The sequence below is a fragment of the Nyctereutes procyonoides genome, unplaced genomic scaffold, assembly GCF_905146905.1.
Source record: "Nyctereutes procyonoides isolate TBG_1078 unplaced genomic scaffold, NYPRO_anot_genome, whole genome shotgun sequence".
In the NCBI taxonomy this organism is placed as follows: Eukaryota; Metazoa; Chordata; class Mammalia; order Carnivora; family Canidae; genus Nyctereutes; species Nyctereutes procyonoides.
In genome coordinates, this window is record NW_026575144.1 from 5351019 (window position 1) to 5377430 (window position 26412).

At 38.5% G+C, this 26412-nt stretch overlaps 1 protein-coding gene across 1 annotated transcript in view; it reads right to left on the minus strand.

Annotated features, from left to right (window-relative positions):
- CABCOCO1 (ciliary associated calcium binding coiled-coil 1) overlaps positions 1-26412 on the minus strand; it is a 152952-nt gene that overhangs the window by 102047 nt on the left and 24493 nt on the right. Inside the window, exons 4-5 of the mRNA XM_055308745.1 lie at positions 14858-14974; positions 2843-2946 (exon numbers count right to left, since the gene is read on the minus strand). Of these exons, the coding sequence (XP_055164720.1) occupies positions 2843-2946; positions 14858-14974 (221 nt within the window). The remainder of the gene's footprint in view (positions 1-2842; positions 2947-14857; positions 14975-26412) is intronic.

Sequence of the window (26412 nt, forward strand, 5' to 3'; positions counted from 1 at the left end):
TTCTATTCTTTGTTCAGATATTTCATCCCAAAGGAGGTTATGCAGGAAGGAATTTGGAGCAAGATGCTATTGCAGTTTGAGTGCAAAGTTCCCATAAATTTAGTGGCAATTTTTTAAGTTTTTCCTCTGGGTTTAGATAAAGAAAGATGGGATATGGGAAAGGACATGCCACAGCTGTGGCATCAGAGACTACAGGGAAAGAGAAAGATGCTTAACAGGGACTTAGGAAGTTGTGCTATAGTGATATGTGATATAACTATCTACTTTGTCTCACCAAGAATTCCAGTAAAAGTATTACATTATTCCTACATGCTCTTGAAATTGGAGTGCATCTTATTTTTTTAGATGATGACATTCAGAAATATGCCTTAAGGCAAGAGCTGAACAGCTCAGGGAGCCCAGTTATGGAAGGTTATTAAAAGATCTCTCAGGGTTATTTCTGTATTTAAATAGTTATTTTCAATTTAGTCCTTAACCTTTTTCCAAAAAGGATTCGGGTGGATCTGTAAAAAAATCAGGGTTATATTAAAAGCATGAATGAATGATAATAGTTGGGAGATCATGGGAAATGTAATCAGACATTTAACTTTGCTTGAAGTGTACTCTAGAAATATGCTTTAATGATACTATGTTTCATTTGGTTGGCTGCTTTCATGAACATAATTTTTAATTTTAAAAGGTAAGGAAATGTGCTGATTTCTTATAATTTATTTAAATAGGTTTATAGCTTTGTAGACTGTATGGCATACTTCTGTCACTTGGTGACAGGATACCTAAATTATATTTCTGTCATTTTGAAGGGTATATAATCCCCATTTATAATAATGCTATTTTAAATGGGAAGTGAATGACTGATTACAAATATTTCAGGATTACTGTTACAAAAATCATATAAAGAACCTCAAGAAAATTACTTTGCAAAGAAATGGCTCCTGACATAACACTATCATTTATTCAAAATTGATATCCTAAAATCTAAGATTACTTCAGGTGAATTTATTAATGAGACAATCTAAAAGGTCAACCTACATTGAACCTAATTGTTTCCATACAGTTAACTTCTGTATCACCCTCTGTATCATTTCCTTCATCCTAGATGTAACCTCTTAAAGATTAAAAATACCTTTAGAATTTAAATATTTGACAATAAAGAGTCAATAAGTGGGGGAAAAAGAAAGACTGTCACACAAGGTATGGTACACAGTACAACTTAAGATGTGGTGAGAAATAAACAAGTCTAAAAAATTTATTTTCAATACCTTTTTATTTAATATTAATTGCATTTAATATAACATCTTTTGATATTTCATACAAATAAATTGTAAACTATATTAAATGCCTGTCATTTGCATATTATTTTGCCTACTATAAAATACCTATTTTTTGCACTTCAATGATCAACATTTGGGATTATCTAAAAATGGAAAATATTTTACTTAAAGCATAATCAGTGATACTAATATAATGCATGCATTTTACTAATCAATTTTTAAAAAGATTTTATTTATTTGACAGAAAGAAAGAGCACAAGCAGGGGGAGTGAGAGAGAGGGGGAGAAGCAGGCTCCTCATGGAGCAGGCAGCCTGATGTGGGGCTCAATCTCAGGACCCTGGGATCATGGCCAGAGCCAAAGGTGGATGTTTAACAAACTGAGCCACTAGGTGCCCCTACTAATCAATTCTGTTACTAAAAAACAGAATTTCCAATGGACATTCATTTCTATAAAAATGCTAAAATTACTATGATAAAAATGCTATGTTTAAAAATCTGTGAAATTTTTAATTGACTAATACTTAAAAAGCTATATAGATGATAAGCAGTATGGCCAAATCACAGATCACCAGGATTTCTAGCAAGATTTGCAAGCCCTGAAGGTGAAGAGCATCCTGGGAAACGCCTGTCAGTGTCATTTGCCTGCTCTTAATATGCTTTCCCTTCTCAGATTTCTCTTCCAGCCAGTACATTTGTCATATTTCCTTCTCAGTAGTAAATCACCTCTATTCCACAATATTTGTAAGATTTGCAAATGATAGCCACTGACAGTCATTTTCTATTTGTCCATTATGGTCCACAATACCCTCCTAACATCCAGATGACTGGCTTGGGAAGACATTACTGTCCAGAACATCACATCTCTACGCATTATAGTCAATCAGGCTTCCATTATTAGAGCAAGATAACTTTTAAAATGACTGATTCTCAAAACACATTTTAGGAACTTGGGTGTTAGATATATCTGACTAGAGTTCTAAGTAAATGATTTGCTGTAGAAATCAATGGCCTTAAGAAGGAGATATACATATATTAGAATTGTTCCCATAAATTCAGTTATATTCACATTTTTAGGCAAAATACATGAAATCAGAGTATTTAGTATAGCTTCATATTCAAGAAAAATCACAGGTGGATGGCTAATACTCAGGATTTCCAAAATATTAAAATGTATATTAATATTACAGAAAATGCAACTTATTGTGATGATGAGACAGAAAACCTAAAGATTATTTTGCATATTGACAGTTCTATGAATGAAAGAGAAAAGAAGTAAAAGATACCATATGTTAAAGACTGCTTTTCACTGTTAACATTAACATGTTAGTCTGAAATGCATTTCTCCCACCAACAAGACAGCTGAGCAGTGTAAAAAGTCAGTTGTTTGAGAATTTTGGTGTTTCAGACTCGAAAGTGTGTGTATACACACACACACACACACACAAATCTTTGCATGATATAATAACAATTGTTCTGAAAAAAGTTTAAAATATGTAACAGCATATCACGATCATTTATAGATGCAGAACTAGAACTGTTTTGTATTTGGTTGTAATATTGAAGTGCTTACTGTTGAACTCCATCCACGTCCTCTGCTAGCATTTCAGTGATTTGAGCAACTGAAAGAAAATCTGGAGACAGAATCTTTTCATGCTCCTGGAACTCAGCATCTCTCTACCAAACAACAACAACAAAAATAAGTGTAATGAGTTATTTCAATCACATTTACATATTAATCCAATGATAGCAATATTCTGTGTTCTAGTTGCTATCAGAAATAAAATTTAAACACAACAATTTTCGATAATCATTTTTCTCTTCCATTTTCAAGTAACTGAATCTTCTTAAAAGTTCAATGTCTAGCTAATCTGTATTTTTTGCATATATTTAAAACTGGGTGATGGCTTTCAATTAACAAACTTTTCTTTGGTCTTTATTTTTTTCATCATGATAGTGTACTCTTTCTTTTTTTAAAGATTTTTTTATTTGACAGAGAGAGTAGAGGGAGAGTGTGTGAGAGCACAAGCAGGGGAAACTGTAGGAGAGGGAGGAAGCAGGCTTCCTGCCCAATGTGGGGCTTGATTGCAGAACCTTGGGATTATGACCTGAGGTGAAGGCAGATGCCTTCAGATGCCACCAGGCACCCCCTTCTCACCTGTTTTGTAAAGTTTATTCAGAGATATTCTATTGTTTTTGGCACAATTATATATGGGATCGTTTTCTTAATTTCACTTTCCACTGTTTCATTATTAGTGTATAGGAATGCAACAGATTTCTGTACATTGATTTTGTATCCTGCAAATCTACTGAATTCATTTATCAGTTCTTGTAGTTTTTTGGTAGTCTTTCAGGTTTTCTATATATAGTATCATGTCATCTGCAACCAGTGAGTTTTACTTCTTCCTTATTAATTTGGATACCTTTTATTTCTTTACGTTGTCTAACTACTGTAACTAAGGCTTCCAGTACTATGTTTATTCAACATGCTGAATGTGATGTAATGAGCACTGGGTATTATATAAGATGAACCGCTGACCTCTACCTCTGAAACTAATATACAGTATATCATAATTAATTGAATTTAAATTAAAAAAAAAGTGGTGAGTGGACAACCCTTGTCTTGTTCCTGACCTTAGGGGAAAAACTCTCCGTTTTTCACTATTGAGTATAATAGCTATAGGTTTTTCATATAAGGCCTTTATTATGTTAAGGAATGCTCCCTCTAGACCTACTTTGTTGAAAGTTTTCATCATTAATAGATGCTGTACTTTGTCAAATGATTTTTTCTATGCTTATTGAAGTGATCATATAGTTTTTAATCCTTTCTCTTACTGATGTGATGTATCATGTTCATTGTTTTCTGAATAGTGAACTACCCTTGTATCCTGGGAATAAATCCCACATGATTATGGTGTATGATTTTTTTAATGTATTGTTGGATTTGGTTTGCTAATATTTTGTTACAGATTTTTGTATCTATTCATGAGAGATACTGATCTGTACTCTTTTTTTGTAGTGTCTTTACCTGGTTTTGGTATCAAGGTGATACTGGCCTCAGAATGAATTTGGAAGTTTTCCTTCCTCTTGTATTTTTTTGGCATAGTTTGAGAAGACGTATTAACACTTCTTTAAATGTTTGGTAGACTTTGCCTGGGAAGCCATCTGGTCTTAGTCTTTTTTGTTTTCTGTGGGTGTTTTGATTACTGGGTAGATTTCCTTGCTGATAACTGGTTTGTTCAAATTTTCTATTTTTTTTTTCCTTGCTTTAGTTTTGGTAGGTTACGTGTTTCTAGGAAATCCAACAAGGAGACATCCACTCAGCAGTGACTAATCTGTCACATGTCTCACTGAGATCCACCGGGCAGTGTCCAGTCTGCCATGTGACTCACTGAGACATCCATCTAGCAGAGACATCCATCTAGCATCCATCTAGCATCCATCCTGTCATAGTGACATTCACTATGTCTCATTCAAGGAGGCAACATCCACCCATCAGTGACCAGCCTGTCACGTCTTAGCCCTATAAGCTGAAAACCCAATGCATCTGGAGGTAGCAGGACCACTTCTTTATTCTAAGAGCTTTGGTCCTCAATAGGATTGGCCACCAATCCTCAATGCAATACCAGCATCCCAGAATTACCATAAAGAGAATTTACCCAGCAATGAAAAAGAGTTAGAAATCTGGACTCTATTCTGTTTTTTTAAAGATTTTACTTATTTATTCATGAGAGACACAGAGAAAGAGGCAGAAACATAGGCAGAGGGAGAAGTAGGCTCCCTACTTGATCCCAAGACCACGGGACCACAATCTGAGCCAAAGACAGATGCTCAACCACTGAGCTATCCAGGTACCCCTCCAGGCTCTATTCTAGGGAAAACATGTGGTGGATCAAACGTGCTGCTTATGGGGAGAACTTCCCAAAGAGTCACCAATGGGCCAATCTTCCCCAAATGTGTCTTGTTATCTCCTGGCAACAGTCTAAAACCACTGTGGAGTTTTGGAGCACTGGATGATCAGTCTCATCTGTGTGTTCTCTGCAAGCCACAAATAAATTATCATGGGAGAGATTTCCCCTATGGATGCTACATGAGGAATAATCTCTGACACCTTCCAATGGGAAGAAGCAAGTGTTCCTTTTCTTTGGAGCTGAGTGATTCAATCTCTTATGCCAGCTAATAGTTTTAAGAAAAACCATCCAAGAACTGAACCAGACAGTCTTACAATTAAAGTGAGGATAAAGTTTCAGAGCCAGCTAAAGCAATTCAAAATATAGGGAATGAATAGAGAGTGGGAAGAGGGAGTGAGAACAGGTTCCATATCAGTTCTCCCAGTTTTCCTTTTCCCCAGAGAACAGACCAGTTACACAGAGAAGCACAGAGACAGAAATTACATCAGCATTAAACCAACTCTGTTTCACAGAGGAGGAACTTACCAATCTTCAAAGGAAAAATTGTGCTATGCAGACTTAATTTAGGGTTACCATTGTTCCTCTGAGGGTCACTTTATAATCACCAAGATGATGCAGGCAGCCCAGGTTCAAGAACTCAGACTGGGTCCCACAGGACCAGCCAACTGGGTCCTTGCCTTCATGCAGGATGGAAATCAAATGTAAGCCAAGAGGAAGTAAGAGTAGAGTTTATTGGAAGACATAGAGAGAAGTGATACAGACAAAGCATCTGGAAGACTCAGAAAGGAAAAGGAGCATGAGTTTCATCTTTGCTTGGGCATCTGGACTTTTTATGGAGAACAATGGTCTGGTATATGCATCCTCTTAGGTATCCAAGAACTGATTGAACAAGAATGAGTCAATTTGCAAACTTTAAAAAATATCTACATATTCCTCATTGAACTTGGGGCTCAAAATGAGGCAAGGACAAGTAAAAAAACTTTCTAGCCTCAATAACTTAACATCTAGTGGAAGGAACAAACCAAGGGTGACTTTAGACAAGAAAATAAAATGTTAAGTGAGCTGTAGTAAAGGGACAAGAATAGAGACAGGACAAAGAAAGGACCTCCTATAAGAGGAAATGGACTTGGTGAGATTTGGCAAGAATGATGGAATGAAACAGCAACAGGATACTTGGGGACTGGTTCTCTAAATATCAAGTAATGCATATTGTGATGCCTTGGGTACAAGACAGGAACTAGTTGGACCTAGTGGGAAGTGAGCATTGGGAACGTGCTGTGAGAGATCTTGAATAAATATTTACTGAGTGATTACAAAAGCAAGTTACTGCACAAGAGATCATAAATATTTTAGATCCTTGCCTGGTCAAAGAATGATAGGCTCAAGAGTTTGTTCTTAATAGTACAGGCAGTAAGGATAACCCATGAATTTCTTTTTAGCAGTGAAATGACAAGATAAAACTGTCCTTTAAGGAAGGGTGATTTGTAGGAGGGTGAAGGAAAGAAAGGAGCAGAGAAAGGACACAGAGGAGAGTTCAATGAAAATGTCTTTGAAACGGGTCAGGAATGAGGCATTGGGCTGTACTGGGTTCCTAGCAGCGTACACGAAGAGAAAGGGGTGATGCAACATATTGTATCTGGGGGACTAAAACTGGGAAGAATGAATAGTTTGAGTATCTAAAATAGATAATTGAAAGGGAAAGGTGGTGATTCTCAGGGCCTCCAATAGCTGAGTCCTTTTGTTCAGAGTACAGTCCGTAAAAACCATATGCGGCATTCTTGTTACACCAATAAAAATAGAAGCATTGGAGGATGATGCTGGATTTAAGAAGGCTATAAGACAAGTTTGATTACAGTGGTTGAGTTTAAGGGTGAATATACATATCAAGGAAGAAATGTTTAAAAGGTAATGAGAGATGCTAGACTCAGTAAGGTCTGGCTTAAAAATGTTAGTTTAGGAGTCACTCCAAGTGTGAGAGTGGTGGAAACTGCCCAGAGCCAAGGCATGGGGAGAACAGCTGTGAATGGGGGTGGAGGAGGAGACTGAGAAGCAGCGGTAAGCAGTAGCTCCATGAAAATCAAGAACTGTGAGATTTGTGGGGAGGGAGGGTACAAAAGTTTTCAGTTTGGCAAATAGTTATTTATCCTGCCATGTGAATGGGTTCCAGTAAATAAGAAGAGCAACAAAATGCTTTGCTATAATTAAAAAGATCACATCCCACATTTTCCTTATTTCTTCCCAAGAGTAGAAAAATCCCAAAGATAACAGTTATTGGTAATGGTAATCAACATAATGTCTGTATTTAATATTAGGTTATTATATTTTTATTTTAAAAAATCTAATTTAGACACAAAATATGCTACTTTATTAGCTATCTTTTTGTAACCTAGGGCTAGCAAAATAACCTAAACTAGGTCATTCTATTAGTTTATAAACTCAGTAAGAAAAAAATATTATAGCACCTAATAGAATACCTTGTACCTAGTGGGCACTCAGATACTTTAAATTGAATTACTTGCACTCAGTTTTTAGGTAGGATGGTATTTTACTCCAGAACATATGACCATATATTTGCTAAATGTTTGCTGGTTCTGTTTTTTATTATTAGCATAAAGTATAATTATTCCTGTACTGTCAACCCCATTAGATTGTAAATTCCTCAGGGACAATCATTCAATCTTCTTTTTAGAATTCTACAGATCCTACTTATGTCAAAATAGGTTGTTAATTGACTGTCTGAATTCATCTCTATCATCTAATGACATTATTAGATGATGGAGAATGATGAACAGAAAGACTTGGATTTGGATGGTTCACCAGGGTTTGACTACTGATTAATTTTTGTGATGTATAGCCAGTCATTTGAACCTAAGTTTGAATTCATGTTAAAAAATCATACTGAAGTGTTTTAATATACAAAATTGCTATTATTAACAAAGATTTGCATTAAAAGTACATTGTACAGACATCCAGATCAATTTTGTTTGCTGTGAAAATTTTCTGCATAGAAGAAAATAGGTCACACAAGGACTGTATGATAGGGAATACAATAATCTTAAGCCTTTTGGACAATAATAATTCCAGCTAGGATGCATAATATTAGTGTCTCATTTTTTACTAAACTTGCTAGCTTAAGATAATCATCTTGTAGGAGGGTTTGCCTCTGGTTTTTGTTTTGCTTTGTCTTAAATTGAATTCTTGAACTTATTTTAAACTAGAGCTCTGTCTTGTTTATATACTGCCTTGCACTTGAAATGATATAAGGTGGTAAAAAAAATCTTTAATCTTTCAACACATACATTCTGACTTGTAAAATTAAAGATACAATACAAAATTCATGAATAGGCTAATAAAAATGTGATATGTAATTTGGTTTTCCATGTAAAATTACATCTCTGACTAGAAAAATATGTTAGCTAAACTTTACTGTAACTCATTTTACTCCACCACCTGGTGGATTTTAGCAATTATTCCAGACACAATAAAATTGTAAGTCTAATATTATTTGTCAGATAATCTTTTCTCTGAATTTTTTCTCTTATTCATCTAAGCTTTCCACATTATATATGTCTTCCTTCTAGACCTTAAGCTTTTGGGGTATCTTTCTATCTGTTACTGGTAGTGTCTCAAAAGATTCTTAATAAACGTTCATTAAAAGAAAGATCATACAGTTCATCAAAGAAGACAAAGAGGGGTTTCACAGTCATAGAGAACATAGACCAATATACAATTTCCATACTTAGAAAAGCTCTCTTCAAGCATGAAAATAAATGAATTAAGGAGCAGCACAGTATTGAGCCATGTCAGAGCCTGAGGCAAAAGGAAAAATCAGTACTACTGATGATGTCCTCATTTAATATTTTGATCCATTATGAATTTTTTGTATTAGCTTTCAATTTTTTTTTATTTTTTTATTTTTTTAATTTATGATAGTCACACACACACAGAGAGAGAGAGAGAGAGGCAGAGACACAGGCAGAGGGAGATGCAGGCTCCATGCACCCGGAGCCCGATGTGGGATTCGATCCCGGGTCTCCAGGATCACGCCCTGGGCCAAAGGCAGGCGCTAAACCGCTGCGCCACCCAGGGATCCCTCAAATTTTTTTTAAAAAAACTGCCTTCAACTGAAGTTTATCTTGATTACTAAATTTCTGGAATCCCTTAAATTTTGTGTCCAAGGAGACTGACTACCTTACCTGCCTCATTACAGTTCAGAGGGAGCCAATTTAAGAAAAAAAAAAAAAAGATGAAAGAAGGATAGGTGAAAACAAGAACTAGTGCTTTAAAGTAATGAGTAAAATAGGCAAAAATCTTTGGCAAATGAGATTAAACAAAAAAAAAAATACATGCCACATTCTATAGAGATACATTTGAAAATTACAGGACAAAGTCATCAAATTTGGACAGGAATAAGAAAGAAATGGAACTGACCAAACATAAACTAAACTGGGAGACTGATTTCTAAAAAGTAACCATGCCAAGATGATTGTACACTTGAGTTCTACCTAACAATCAAGAACACATAAATTCTGTTAGTCTAGGGACACTCGGTGGCTCTGTCCTTAAGTGTCTGCCTTCTGCTTAAGTCATGATCCCAGAGTCTTGGGATTGAGCCCCACATGAATCTCCCTATTCAGCGGGGAGTCTGCTTCTTCCTCTCCCTCTGCCCCTCCCCTCTGCTCTGTGCTCTGTATCTTTCTCAAATAAATAAATAAAATCTTCTAAGAAAAAATTCTGTTAGTCTACTAATTGCAGGCTGTAGACAATTCATTGTTAAGAAGCCGGCATTGTCTACACACAGAAATCTAAACTAGCACAAAATGGAAATTCTAAACCAAAATCAGATGTGAAAACTTTAATTAAGATATTATCTTAGGAAGTTGAATCCAGGAGTGTACTAAAAGAAAAATAAGCTATCATTCTGACCAAATAAGGTTAATTTCAGAAATGAAAGGATGGGTCATCATTAACAACAACATGTGTTTTATGTCAAATTAAATGATAATAAGGAAATAATAACCAGGCATTTGTTAGAATTCAGCAACAAAACTCTCAAAACATGAATAGAAAAAAAAAAACAGCTTAAACATAAAAAAGATTATTTGCCAAAACATCAGATTGAATGGTGAAAAACTGAAGTCATTCTTATAAAACCGGAAACTAAAAAAGGATCCTGGCTAGTAACATTATTGTAATTCAAAACTCTATAGACATTCTAATAATATAATACGAAAACTAAATGTGTGGCTTAAATATTAAAAATGAATTAAAAAAATCTTTATTTGAAGATTACATGGTTGCATACCTAAGAAACCTGACATTGTACTAACACGGTTTCAGTTAATAAGAAATTTGATAAGATGGTTACATAACACAAATATATAAAGGCCAATTGCTTTTCTCTATATTAGAAACTAATTAGAAATGGAAATGGCAGAAACTTGATTAAACTATACTTAGTTATAAATATAAGAAGGTAAAAGACCTACAGAAATTATAAACTTTATCAAAAGTTTAATAAAAAAACTCAATAAAGGAGATTTATTGGAAACCTTCAAATTAAAAAAATTAAATCCTTCCCACATTGTAAATGTAACGTGATGGCAATTTTAAATCTCAACCGTATCATTCTGGAACTTTATAATTTTCAAGGATTCTTATGGAAGAATACATACATTTTCAAAGAGAAAAACGGTGAGGGGAACCTTTCCAAATTAGATAATAAAGCTAAATATAAAATAATATGGCACTGACACAAGAATGGGCAGACCATTCAGTGGAAAAGAAAAGATACATTAAAAATGTATCTGTAATAATATATATATATATATATAAATTTTTGGAAATTCAAAAATATATATACATGTATATAAATTTACACGTATTCATGTATACATATATATAAATGTTTGGACTCTTTATTCTGTTATTACTCTGCCCATCACTGTGTTCATTCACGTGTGTATACACATAGTGTGATAGTGGCAGTCAGTCCATTCTCAATGAGAAGAGAGGGGATGGTTTATTTAGTAAATGAAGCTGGTATTAACTGATGGTTCACGTCTACAAGAAAATAAAATTACATCCTCATTTTAAATATATCTATCAAGAATTAATTTTAGCCATGTTAAAGACTATACTTTAGTAAAAAAACACTTTAAGTATTAGAAAAAAGAGTAAAGATTACTTGTATAAATCTGAAAAGGAAGCTAAAGAGAGAAGAAGCAGGACTTCTAAGACAGGAAACCCAAAGACCGCTAGTAAAAAGAAAAACAAGCCCAAGTGTCTGTCAAATTCCCCACACCCACAGCTGCTACTCCCAGAGGTTATAAGTGTTTTATAAATACTACTGTATATCAACATTTTGAGGAATATTAATACTGTCTTCTCAACAATATTTTCAGCAATATATCAGGCATCCTCCTCCCCATGGTCTTGCTCAGGTTTTCCTATAGTATGTGCTGAAAATGGCTTCAACAAATCTCTCTTGGGAGAGACTGAAATTGCAGGACCCTGATCATCTTGCTGCTCAAGTTGAGCCTCAAGTGTTTCTCTCCAACCCTGATGATGCTGGGGTGGGGGCTGTGTTCAAGGTCTGTAGGGAGACCATCTAATATAGAGAGAATTGTCCGTGGCCTCCTCCTGGCCATGTTGAAGATCTCCAAGGCAAGTAACAGCATTTTTCCACTTAAGATTATGTAAGGGTCCTTTGTCCTGATAAAGTCTTGAAGGCACTGAATAAATAACATCTATTAGGAAATATGGTAATGCTTAGAGATATTTCCAGAGGAAGCAACTGGGCAATAAGCATTTATGTCTTCTTTTAGGTCTCTGATGTGAGCTGAAGTATAGTCCTTTTATGTGTACTACTTAAATGATATTTCCCAAATAGTATTTTTTAAGGCACTAAAAAAGTCAGTTTATGAGTCAACTAGTGATAAAAGACTGAGGATTAAATTCTAAATATTCATTTATAAATTCATTTACAATTTAATTTATAAACATTTATAAATTTCATTTACAGATCTATATATAGCAAATATTTTCAGATTTTTGTCATTTTATGTCTGGTCGTAAGCACTTATACAGATATCTCCCATTTAGTCTTACCTTTTAGACGGAGGCATTTACTCCCATGTTACTAAAGAAACTGGAATGTTGAATTCAGAAAGTTGGCAAAAAGAGTTTATGCAATGCCACAGAAAAAAAATGTCTTCCTGGACCTGCATCTCATGTCTGCTTGTTCACGGTATCTCAATAGACTTTGATCTCAGACGCCTAGGTGGCTCAGTGGTTGAGCATCTGCCTTCAGCCCAGGGTGTGATCCTGGAGTCCTGAATTGAGTCCCACATTGGGCTCCCTGCATGGAGCCTGCTTCTCTCTCTGCTTGTGTCTCTGCCTTTCTCTCTCTCTGTGTGTGTCTCTCATGAATAAATAAATAAAATGTTAAGAAAAATAGATTTTGATCTGTATAACTATCTTTCTTGGCATATGTCAGACCACCTGTGATTTTAATTAGTTATATTTAACTGAGCACTTACTATGTGATTGGGATAATTGGTTGTTTTTATTCTAGGTACTGGCAAAAAAGAAGTCTGGAAACCTTAGACTTAGAATAAAGCTTATACTTTATTTCTGATTGACTTGGTGAGAAAAAAAAATCACTAATGCTTGGCTTAGATGACTAGATGGTCTACTGGCTAAGTCAATTTGGACATAGAATTTATTAGAAATGACACCATAAGGGACTAGGTCTTGGGGAGTCAACTCTGGAAGGAATCTGATCTGAGAAGAATCTTTCAGTATCTAACTGAAAAGCAGAAGTTTTGGGAACATAGATTCTGAGAGAGGGGTCTTTGCCATCTTTTCTATCTAACCCCTAAAACACATTGTGGGCAGAAATGGGCAGCTGGCAGCCTTATCATTCTAGTGAATGCAGGCTCTATGGATCAACTGGCTTCTCTGTGACCTACAGGAGCTTTGCTTTCACTAGAATGGAAAATGGTGTTTCTACCATGCAGTGTATCAGCTTGTTCATCTCAGTACAGGCTAAGTGAATACAGCTCAGTGAGTCCAAATTCCATCTTGATTTCTTCAGTTTGTTACTAACTTAAAGACTGAGCATTTTCTGAATTGCTTGACACAGGGAATTCCTGCTCCTCCAAGAAGTTAACAGATGTGCCCACTGACAGTGCTAAGGTGTAAGATAATCATCTCAGGTCTATAACTAACTCATTCATCCAATCCATCCAAAAAAAAAAAAAAAGTGACATTTCCCCCCCCCCCCCCATGGCACTTCTTTGCATCTTAAAAAAAAAAAATCATGGGGTATTTCTTTGTCCTTTCTTCTTTCTTTCCTTTTTTTTTTTTTTTGAACTGCAGATTTATTAATCCCAAATTATCAGAGTCTTCTTGGAAAGTACATATCTACATGGATAAGTAAGTACATGCAAGTGTACACTGGCAATTGAGCACTTTCTTAAGTAAGTTTTTGTACATATTTAAATAACACGACTTAATTGCGAAATTTTCTCTGCCACTTTTGAAATTGTATTACTTACATTAGGGATCACAAGGGAGTAACTAGCTTAGTAACCAGTTTATCACATTAAAATGTATTTTTGATGTATGCTAATTTCAAAAGGCTCATAGGGCCGTCAGCATGCTTTAGTGGGCTGCATACAGTATTGGGAAGAATCTGTATCTATCTCTGCGGCAAGGCACCAAATTATTGGCGGAGTGTTCCACATTCAGGAGATAGCAGCCAATACTTATCTTCTGCACCCACACAAAAAATGTCATTTAGACTAAAAAAGGGAGTTGACCATCGCAGTGTCAATTATAACATCATTCACCTTCGGTCTTAAAAAAACTGAAGGCAAAAACAAACAAAAACAAAAAAAAAACCTGAAGACAAAACTTCGTAGAACAACATGATGGATCGTGTGAAGGTTTAAACATTTTCTTTTAGCAATATCTGGAAATAGGAGGTGTGTGCTTAATTAAAATCTCAGGATACTAAGCTTGTGAGTAATTAAAGTCACCTAAAACCCATTTATTATGGAGAGCTGGCGTTGGGAGGGGCCTAAAGAAAGTGAAACTCCCCACCCCAGCCCCAGCCCCAGCCCCAGCCCAGCCCCAGCCCCAGCCCCAGCCCCAAGGAAACCCCTGGGGCCCAAGGAAGTTCAAGGGCTCTCTCTCCTCAGGGCAGGTGGACGAGGAGCAGCCACGCACACCCGGGGGTCGGCTTTCCAGCGCTCTCCGTCCTCCTCTCGGGTATCTCTGTACTTAGAGAAGTGGTAAAATAATCAGGGAGACCCCAGGCCCCGGCCTTCACGTGTTAGTCAACCTACTACCAAGGAAGAGTCACTAATCCGTCGCAGCACCTTCCGAAAGCGACCGGCCCAGGTCAGATCCCAAGGTCCCCTTTCCAGTGCCGAGGGCGCGGAGGTCGCCGGCCGCGGAAGCCGCCCAGGGAGGAGCTGGTCCGGCTCCCACTCCGGGGCGCCCCGCGCGGCGCGGCGGGGGCTGGGCTGGGGGCGCGGGCCCGAGCCTCCCGGGCCCCGGCGCCGCCCCGCCCCGCTCCCGCCCCGGGCCGCCGGCCACCTCCCCCGGCGCGGGCCTCCGCCGCGGGCCGTGCGCTCGAGGGTCGCGGGTGCCGGGAAGGGGCGGCGTACCTCCGACTCGGGCGTGGTTCCCGCCGGGGTCGTCGCCGCGGGGGTCGTTCCCCCGGGAGTGGTCCCCAAGGACGCCGTCGTGACCTCGCCCCGGAGTTGCGGCCCTCCGTCGCCTAGGCAACCGGGGCGGGGCCAGGAGCGCGAGGGGGCGGGGCCCGGGCGCGAGGGGCGGGGCCCGAGGCGCGAGGGGCGGGGCCCGAGGGGCGGGGCCCGAGGCGCGAGGCTCGGGGACGCATCCCTCCGCGAGGAGGCTTCTGGGTGGCAACGTGGGCCCCGAGGGGGGGGAGTTGGGGAGAGGGGGAGGCGGGGCGGGGCGGCGGGAGAGCGGGGCGGGGGGCGGGGGGCGGCGGGCTGCGGAGCTGCGGAGCTGCGGAGCTGCCCGGAACGCAGAGCCCGCTACCGGGCTGCGAATCCGTGGCTGGAGGCAGGCTCGTCCCTTTTAGTAACAGAGCAAGGAGGGAAAGAAAGGAAATTTAAAGAACAGCAGTTTATTTTATTTTATTGTTTGATTTTTTCTTAAGAACAGCATTTTAAATGTTAGTAGGTGGGGAAACGTCTAATGCTAACAGCAAGTTCTCAAATATTAAAGTGAGATAGATTATTGGAACTTGATCATTGATTTTTGATATTAAGGAGTTATTGTAATTTTAAGGCCATATGCTGTTATTGTCATGTTTAGAAGAAAAAAAAATAGTGTCCTTGTAGAGAGATACGTAGTGAAAGATTTAGTGATGATGAAGAGATGTAATATATGCATTTACTCCAAAATCATGAGGGGAGGGGCTTGGGTCCTTGAGTGGAGTTATGGCAGGTGAATCAAGATTGGGTACGTGGAGGGGCGGGGTGGTCCTTGCACCACTCTTTCTATTTTAGACACGTTTGCAGTTTTCCATAATAAAAGCATTTAAAAGCAATATATTTAAGATACCTGGGTGGCTCAGTGGTTGAGTGCCTTCCCTTTAGGTCTTGATCCCCCGCCCCCCCCCCCCCCCTCCTGGGATCTAGGAGCCTACCTTTCCCTTCTACTTATGACTTTGCCTCTCTCTCTCCGTGTCTCTTTATGAATGAATAAATAAATCTTTAAAATAATTTAAAAATGTTATATTTAGTGGCCGTATTAGTATTCCCTGGATGACAACACCTGCTTTGAAAATTCACCTTGTATTTACCTGCGTGGGCGATGCTATGCAGAAAGTTTACTATAAAAATCAGACATTAAGTTTACTATAAAAATCAGAGTGCTTTGGTTTCCCCATCTGGGAAATGAGATGGTAACAGTGCCTGCCTCATAGCATCGAGGATTTAACATGTTAATATATGAGGATTTTACACCTGAGGATTTAGCATGTTAATATATGAGAATGTTTAGAACAGTGTCTGGCACCTGTGTTAGGTATTATTAAGATTAGTATTAGTTTGTATTGTGTTTCTCCTGATGTTAATCCACCCTGTACTCAGCTGCCAGGATAATATTTCTTTTTTTTTTTAATTTTTTTTTATTTATTTATGATAGCTACAGAGAGAGAGGCAGAGACACAGGCAGAGGGAGAAGCAGGCTCCATGCACCGGGAGCCCGACGTGGGATTCGATCCCGGGTCTCCAGGATCACGCCCTGGGCCAAAGGCAGGCGCCAAACCGCTGCGCCACCCAGGGATCCCCAGGATAATATTTCATTGTGGGCCTCTTATATGTGCCCAATGCCTCTCAGGCCAAATTGAACACTTTAGTGTTACATAGCCTCATGATAATTGTGCCCGATTGCCTCACAGTTCAAGTTATACACACAATTTGTACTGTCAACTTGTGTTCCTGGAGTCTCTCATTTTGTGTATGTTTGGTCATTCTTTCAAGGGTCTGGCAGTGTCGTTTCCTTGATACCTTCACTCCTAAAGAAACTGGTTTCGTTCCTAATACAGAGTAGTTATTCAACAATGTGTTTATGACTTCCAACCCCATTTAAAAAGGACTATGTTAGAACTTCCTCAATTAGTGAAAATATAGTCCATTTATAGTGATTGCCAGAGTTAATACAAGAGCTACCACCTCACAAACTCAATACAATGCTTAATTATTTGATTGTTTCCTTTGATAGCTACTTCAAAGAAATTGAAAATAACAAGTCACCTTCTGCTAGGTGACAACTCTCCACATTCTTTCAATTTAGTATTTGGTAAAGTGCTAAAGCATTGATCTCTCTAAACTGCAGTTCTGGTTTCCTCAAAGATGTGATTTATTTTTCTGGCCTTTAATTGTCCTGCTATTTCTTAAACAGTGTTTAGGTTTTCTGTGCCCCTTTTTTGGAACTAGATGGATACTACATTAAAGATGGAATCAATTTCCACCGTGATGGGAGAGTTGCCGGATAGAGGGGAGAATTGTTTTGTAGGAATTCCGTTTTTACTGTATTTAATGGTGTAATTTATTGGAGAAGTCATTTTCAAGGAGGTAATTTAATTTTATGGGACACAAAATTTTTTGCCCAGTAAGGAGTGGTGTTGAAAGCCCATTAGCCCAAAGGTTACTTTTAATTTGCACAAGTTGAAGCTGATTTTAGCCTCCCACTTCTTTTGTAGGGAGGTGCCAACAAGGAAGACAAATCTCAGTAGGTGATGTGCTTTCTTACATGGAAAGGTCAGTTAAGTCTTCCTTCTCAGGTCTCTTTTGAAGATAAAGGCTTCTAACCAAAGGCTGTAAAATTCCATTTTTTTTTATCTTATTGTTGTAGGACGGAAGAGAAAAGGAAACATATAGGTCTTGTAGTTTACAATTATTGCTTGAAAAGACCTTTGACTTTTACCACATCACAGTGAAATATGGGATAGCTTGATACTGTTATTTTGATCAATTGGATTGGCCCCTGTTCTCATGAAAGTACTCCCATCTATATACCTGTAATCCTGTATGTAGCACATTTTTTTGAAGAGAGGCACTTTCACAATTTTGCCAGTTCAAGTATTGGATGTTTAAAATAAACCATACTTTTAAATACCTGAGAAACATTTAGGAAAGGACTGGATGTTGATGGTCTCTAGTGTGGCACTATATGGCAATGAGCAGCGACAATGAGATGTCAGCTGACTTTTTAGGGTAAGGAAACATTTCATGGTGCCTGTGTTGCTGACTCCTTTTAAGTATGAATGAAATTCTTCAACAACAAATGAAATAATATCACTAATGCGATTAATGACGTACTGGTAGTTCAAACAATGTGATTCCTGAGGTCTTCAATCTATTAATACTCCTGATGGTCTTAGGTGGATCAAACTGGAAAAAATTCCAATGTGTCCCTTAAGTGGTTCTGAGACACCACAAAGTCCTGCAGATAGAATTTAGATAACACATTGTATCTTAGCTTTGAAATATGTTTAAACTGTTAGATGTAGAAAGAAAAAAAAATACAAAAGGCATTTTAATGTGAGTAATTGCCTTCATTCTCTGTTACATATTGAATTTTAGCCAAGAAAGTATTACAATAGCTAATCAGTTTTGAAATATATTTAGTTTTCTCCACCTTTACCGAATCCTCAAATCTGGCCTTCTCATTTCAACCAAGGGCTTTAATCTTTTCAAGTCCTAAGTGAGAACATTTTAAAGCTTAATAAAACACGTTTAAGAGATGGCATAGTAAACCTACTTTAGTAGAGTTAAGTAGTTCTAAGACTAAAATATAGGAGGGGGTAATGATTTTAAATAAATAGTTGGTACAGTTTTGACACTGTTCATTACCTGCAACTTGTCTTCAAAACTCTATCCTCTTTATTGTGGGTATATCTGTTTTTACTTCTTTCTCCAGTTACTCCCTTTACAGTGGATCCTTACACTGTTCAAATGAAGACTCCAAGTCTCTTTGCTAAATCAGAAAATACTCTCTTTTCCTAATCCAGAGACCTCTTTAAGATAGTTTTGTAACTCATTCTTTTTCTTCCTGATCAATTTATTGAAAAAGTGGGACCTTATTCCTCATCTCTCTTTAAACGACCCCATACCCTTACTTCATTTGCTTTCCTCAAGCTGTTCCCCCTCAAGGACTGCCATTAGGCTCTGTCTTCTTTGGTGTGTGGACATTCTCTATTTGCCTTTTATATCCACTCTTTTCCTTCTCCACTTGGCCTTGTGACCTGGAGGGTTGACTGACCATTATGGACTCCAACAGCTTGACTTACTACACTCCTTGCCCTCCAACTTGTGGTTCAGTTTGGCCAATGAAAACACCAGTAGGGGGTGGAATGGGGAGGAGTGTGATCAGGGTCATTTATTCTCCCTTGTTTCCTCCCTGCAGGATTATAGGCAGGAAGTAGTAAGTTCCTATGCCAAAAGCCTTCAAGGCCATAGCCCATCCCTTAGCTTCTCCAGAGCACTATGGCTCTCTCTGGGTTTTGCCCTAGGAGCAGTAATGCCTCCCTCCACAGGATGGTTCCCTGTCCCTTGCTGGTTTCCCTTATGTCTGCCCCCATGTTTATAAATAGCTCCTTTACTAAACTTTCCTCATTTCCCACCTTTTGCCATCTGTTTCCCGCTGGTACCTTGAATGATCTCAGCAAAAATTAACTCTAGAACATTTAACACGGAAGACTAAGCCTGGCTTGCTCAACCCTATTGTTGTCCACCATTTGGTTGTTTTGCAATGAGCAATATCGTCTATAAGAAATCTTGAACAATTATTTAGGTAGGACTACACCCCACCCTCACCCATTCTTTACCTGGAGGAGCTGCACCCAAGTTCCACTCCCCTGAGGATTGATGGAAAGCAGGGGAGTACTGGAACTACCCATGGGATCTGTGTCATCCATGTCCTAAGCAGCTGTCTGTCTCAGACAGCTCATATAAACTCCTGGCTCCCCAAATTCTAACCTTTGGATACCAGACAGCCTACATAGTTCTCCTGTTGACAAAACTTTAAAATTTGTCCTATAGAAACACAAAATAACAGATCACCTGGGCCGAGGCCCAGGTCCTGCTCTCTCCATGAGTGATGGGAAGTGCCTGGGAGAAGTAGTGCCTTCTCTTTATATTGATCCTAGCCCTGAAGGTTTGAACTTTCCCATAAAACCTCGGATGCCATGTGGTATGAAATTCATCTGGAAACCAGTAGGACACACCGGGCAGGGGAGTGGCTTGTGAGAATGCATGTAATTCACAGATTTCACTCATACAAGCACGTTTAGATTTATCATCTGTATTTGGACAAAACTCCTTATTAATTATTTTCATTTACAAATTGTTCTTTATTGTAGTATTTATGTTAATGGTTTCATCATTCCTTTTATGCTTCAGTGAACTACATTTGAATCATTGATCCGTATTTGTGGACTGATAATTTACTGCAAAAAAAAAAAAACAAGTTAAACCTAGGCAATGGGATACATATTAAGTGAAATGCTTCAGCTGAAAAAACTGCACCCTATTTCCAGCACATTAGCCAGGGGAGCCTGACTCAAATTCTTAAAGTGCAAGCAGCATCTTTAAACACATGATTTGAGTTGGCCAAAAAGAATTTTTGTAAAAATCAGAATTCATCCCAGATTTTACATTTGTGAAATATGTACAATCAAAATAGTTGCAATGATGTTTTTTCCCTTCTAAAACTGCCTAAAAGTGACTGGGTGCCATTTAGTCAATGGTAGGGGACTCCATTACTCTTTCTTTTTTTTTTTTTTTTAATTTTTATTTATTTATGATAGTCACAGAGAGAGAGAGAGGCAGAGACACAGGCAGAGGGAGAAGCAGGCTCCATGCACCGGGAGCCCGATGTGGGATTCGATCCCGGGTCTCCAGGATCGCGCCCTGGGCCAAAGGCAGGCGCCAAACCGCTGCGCCACCCAGGGATCCCTCCATTACTCTTTCAATGTATTTTTGAGCAAGTTTATCCTGGGGGATTCTGGGAAGTATCTTGACTGGGCCACTGAGCATTGCCTCCTTCTCTGCACTACCTCCCACCCCATTCTACTTTTAAATTTAGCAAGTCTAATTTTACCTGTTTTACATAATAGCTTTCTTATAAATTTTGTTAGAAGGAAGGATTCTAAGCTTGACAAAGTTTGAAAGCCACTGGATAATCTCTAAGGAATCTTCATCTTTGAAAATGCTATTACAACATAATATCCCAAAGCATTCATTGTCTAAAATGTTCACTTTGGCAAAGAGACAATATTACTATTATTAAACACTTCTGATGTATATGCATGCTTATGATTCTAAGAAAGTAAAATAGCATACATTATCTCATTTAATCATCTGAATCCACTGTTACAGTATTCCACATAGCATTGCTTTTGATCAAGGAAATTATTTCACAGCAGAAGAAGCATGGCAATGAGCCTATGCTCATTGGTCTTAATTATGTTCCTTCTCATCCCGAGTAGAGGGTTTGATGGAACAGTGGAATGGCCTGTTGAAGGCTTAGTCACTTAATTTGAAGATACCAGCTCAGTGTTGATACCTGGCAGGGCAAAAACAAGGTTCTCCAGAAGGCTGTATAGGCTCTGAATGAGCATCCACTATATGGGGTTACTGCTTCCAAAGCTAGGACTCATGGGTCCAGGAATTGAGGAGTGGAAATGTAGTGACAACATTTGTTCTTACTATCCTAATAAACCTCTAGCAAAATTTTTGCTTCCTGTTCCCATGACCTTCTGCTCTGCTGGTCTAGAAATATTAGCTTCAAAGGGAAGAATGCTTCTATCAGGAGACATAACAAGATACCATTGAACTTGAAGTTAAAACTGCCACCTGACCACACTTGGCTTCTCATGTCCCTGAATCAACAGGCAAAGAAGGGAGTTATGGTGTTGGCCAGGGTGACTGATCCTTAACACCAAGGGGAAATTGGGCTTCTACTCCACAATGGAGGTAAAGAAGAATATGTCAGGTATACAGAAGACCCCTAAGTCCTCTCTTAGTATTACCATGCCCCGAAATTAAGGTAAATGGAAAACTATAACAACCCTACCCAGGCCAGACTACCAATGGCCCAGGCTCTTCAAGAATGAAGGTTCAGGTCAACCCACCAGGTAAAGAAGCATGACCCAGCTAAGTTACTTGCTGAAGGCAAAGGGAATGCATAATGAGTCAGTGGAAGAAGGTAGTTACAAATGCCAGCTACGACCAAGGATCAGTTAGAGAAACAAAGACTTTGCCTTGAGTATTTTCTCTTTATTTTGTTATGAATATGTTTGTGTTTTTTTCCCCTCTCTTCCTCTCCTATGTAACATATGTTGACTTCACATGATAGTGTTTATGTATTATTAATTTTACATCATGGTATTCAAGTTATAGGAAATCAAGGAGAAGACTAAACATCACTCCAGGACTTTACCTTCTTTTCTGGGAGAGGGGTTGGTGCCTTCTCAGTCATACACTGGATAGCTATATTATGTTAAGCAGAATTATGACCATGTTATTTTCTTTATTTGGAGATTAAGTATCATTTAAGGAGATGCACAAGATGCCAAGCTGAGGTGTGGATTTATGATGGCTAAATTTTATTTGTTTGTTTGTTTGTTTGTTTGTTTATTTATTTATTTATAGAGTGTGAGTCTGGGGAGGGGGAGACAGTGGGATCAGGAGAGAGAGTCAGATGTGTAACTGACTGAGCCACCCAGGCACCCCAGTTAATTTTATGTGACAACCTGAGTAGGCCACAGGGTCCCAGATTTTGGACTGAACATTCTTTCTGAGTGTGTCTGTGAGGATGTTTCTGGATGACATTACCATTTCAATCAGTAAAGTTGACTGAAACAAAAGTGGGTTGCCCTCCCTAATGTGGGTGGGATCATCCAATCCCATGAAAGGCTGAATAGAACAAAAAGGTGAAAGAAAAAAAGAATTTGCGTTCTTTGCCTGGCTGTTGAGCTGAAAGTCTTCTTTTGCCCTGGGACTCAGGAGTTACGCCATTGGTTTCCCTGGTTGTTCAGGCCTTTGGACTTGGACTCCATCATGACTTTCCTAGGCCTCCAGCTTACAGATGGCAGATTGAGTACATCTCAGTCTCCATAGTCATGTGATCTGTTTCCTTATAATAAATCTCTCTGTGTGTATGTATACATTTCCCATCAGTTCCGTTGCTCTGGAGAACCCTAATACAATGGTGCTATTTTGTTTTATAGATGAGGACATGGAAGCTCAGAGAGCCAACTGACCTAATGTCTTATGGCTAGGTATATAGCAGGCAGGCCCAAGTATGAACTCGTTCCTGTGACTGCACAGCTAACTCACCTGGCTCTACTTTATCACAGTACCTCAGCTGTGCTGTGCACTCAAGAGCCTGGGTGGGTTGATGAGGTTTGTCACTGGAAACTTTCCACCTACCCCTTTATGTTCTTTTCTCATCCCTGCCCTGCTTCCCCAGTGCATTCACAATAATTGCTAATTCATTTAGTGTTTTACTCCTGGCAGGTTATTAACTAAGATATATAGTCATAACTAAAGTGTGAGGTGATATGACTTAGCACCTACTAAGGTATATTTATATTTTACTAGGAGACTCCTTAAAGATGGAAAATTCTTCTGTAGCATGAGGTTTTAATAAAGGATTGCCAAATTGTGGAATTTATATTTTGAAAACAGAAGGTCTCTTCTAGTGTCTTTTTAGACCTCACCTAGAGAGAGCTTAATCCCACTTACTAGAGTCATAATATGTTGTGATTTCTCCTCTAATCCACAGCATCTATTATTGCAGTGTTCTGATAAGCATCCAGTTAATAGGTAGAGCAGGTTGGTGAAAATGTAAACAAATCAATAGAAAATATTCTTGTAGCTATGGTTATGCTTCATTCTAATAGAATAAGTGGTATATTTTTAAACATTATTTTCCTATTTCACCAAAAAGTTCAAGTATGTCCTTTCTTTTTTTTAAAAAAGATTTTATTTATTTATTCATGAGTGACAGAGAGAGAGAGAGAGAGAGAGAGAGAGGCAGAGACACAGGTGGAGGGAAGCAGGCTCCTTGCAGGGAGCCTGACATGGGACTCGATCCCAGGTCTCCAGGATGACACCCCGGGCTGAAGGCGGTGCTAAACCCCTGAGCCACGTGGGCTGCCCAAGCATGTCCTTTCAGATGAAATGCATTTTTGTGTGCCTCTAAGCTGGGTTAAGCATTTACACTACAGGAATTCATGATATTGTGCAGCTTTCAAAAGAGTATACTAAACTATCACAGAATTTTCTATGCCATTTTCTATTTTATTTTATAATAATAGAAGTCATTATTATTATTATTATTATTATTACTTTTGACCTGTGACTAATGATCATTTGTAACTAATGGTTAGCTTCCATCTTGTTAACTGTGACGAGAGTCCCACATGCATTATGGTGCCACCTCATGGCCGTGAGTATCCTGGTAGACTTAGGTTGAATGCAGAGTAGTATAGTAAATCCTGTCAAGTGAGACTTTTGACCAGCTAGGTAACCTTAGGAAAAATGACTTTATTTTCATGTGACATTGATGGTTCTTCTTAGAAAATCATTAAATATTTCTTTATGCAAAGTCATCGAAACTTAGAATGTTTGCATAGAAAAAGGAGAATATAAAATTGGAAAACTAAGAGCAGAGAGGATGGATGGTAGAACAGAAGCAATCTTCAGATTTTGGAGAGAGAAAGTAAGGTTAAATTAAAAAAACAAAACAAAACAAAAAAACAACTTATTTGAAACCACCACAAAGGAAAACCATACTCCTGTCTTGAGGAGTGAGTTCTTAGGAGATTTGGCCAGACTCTTCCGATACGGTCTGCTTTCTCTGGAATTACCCTCCCCTGGTAGAAGTGTTGCTAGAACAATCCCCTGTTTGGGACCTAGATCCTCTAAGCAAATTTGAGAAAAATTTTTTTTCTTCCTATCATTAGACTCTCTTAAAATAGTTGACGCCATGGTCATAGATACTCAGTTGACTGATGCAAGTTGGGTAAAGTTCAGCAGCTCAAATAAATATTAGAAATATGTTTGAAATGTAAATTTTGAAAGGGCCAGTGGACTGCTCTTGCCTAAGCAAACTGTTCCTGAATGTCTAGTCATTCTTGATGTGACAGTTTTCTCATTGAAGCTTGGCCATACTACTCAACAAAAGCTGGACTACACCCTGGATTTCTTAAATGGTAGAGTCCAGTGGTCATATGTCCCCAAACAGCCAAAGACAACAGGGCAGGACATGCTTCTGGTTTCTTATTATTCTTATTGTTGTTGTGTCCTCTGAAACCTGCTGACAGAATTACTGTTCTCTCTTGATTGGACAGAAGAGGACCTCTTTTTCCATAGGTTACTGGAAAATTTCTGTCTACTCTTTTCCAGCATTAGGTGCTAGGCTCTTCCTGGAGTGGTGAGCCACTATAAACTAACTTTCCTCCTCTTAGGCTCGCCTTTCTTCCCTACTGAAACCTAGATGGGGGTGCCCCTGAAACCAGCTTGGGTTGTATCCATTCATGGAAAGACAAACTCAATACTAGAGTCCTGCTTCTAACTCTACCTCCTGTATTTAGTGCTTAAGTATATGATTATATTGAGTAGTAAGAGCTGAAAATGGAGTAAAAGGAATTTTCTCCACAATTTAAGACAGTTTAAGACTGCTGATAATGTGGCCTGAGGCATTTTCTTACCATTCATTCATCCATTTGTTCAACAAATGTTTATTGACTACAGACTAGGGGCAGGCAATACTGTAAGCATTTGGTGAACAAAAGCCCTCTTTCCTCTCAAATTCCACCCTGGTGAATTAATAAGCCTAGAATCTATTTCAAATATAAGAACCCACCAATTAGTATGTTGGAAGGCTTTTTGTCTATGTGAGTCTGAGAAGTTAAGATCTTCAAAGAGCCTGATATATTGTGATGTTTCTTGAACTGGAAATCATATCCTACTGGTTTATGGTTAATGGTTTGTCAGAAAGTGGTAAGTGATATGGGAAAAAAAAAATAGAGCAGAGTAAAGGGGAATCCGAAAGGTGGGGTTGGAAGAATCTGGGCAGTTGCAGTTTTTAGTAGGATGGTCAGGACAGGCCTTAAAGAGAAGATAAGGGCAGCCTGGGTGGCTCAGCGGAGACCGGAGACCGAGGATCTAGTCCCACATCAGGCTCCCTGCATGGGGCCTGCTTCTCCCTCTGCCTGTCTCTGCCTCTCTCTCTCTCTCTCTTCCGTGTGTATGTGTGTGTGTGTGTCTCTCATGAATAAATAAATAAATCTTAAAAAAAAAAGAAGATAATACCTGAGCAAAGCTTTTCATCACCGTTATCATAACTAGCATTCCATCTAACTGCTTCCTGCACATTATCTCATTTAAAACTCCCCACAGATGTGGTCACTGAAGCTTAACGAAGTTAATTATTTACCCCGATTATACAGCTATTTAGTAAAGGTGACAGAATTTAAACTCAGGACTATATGAGTAAGAGTCCAAGTTACACTACACTGTGTTGTGTCTCAAGGCAGTGGTTCACAAACTGTGTTTGGAGGTTGCACCAAAATTTGATGTGACATTAGTTTTTCAGAACATCTGTTATCAGCCATTTGAAACTGTATTTTAAAATGTGTATTCACAATCCTGTAATCCACATGTTAACATAT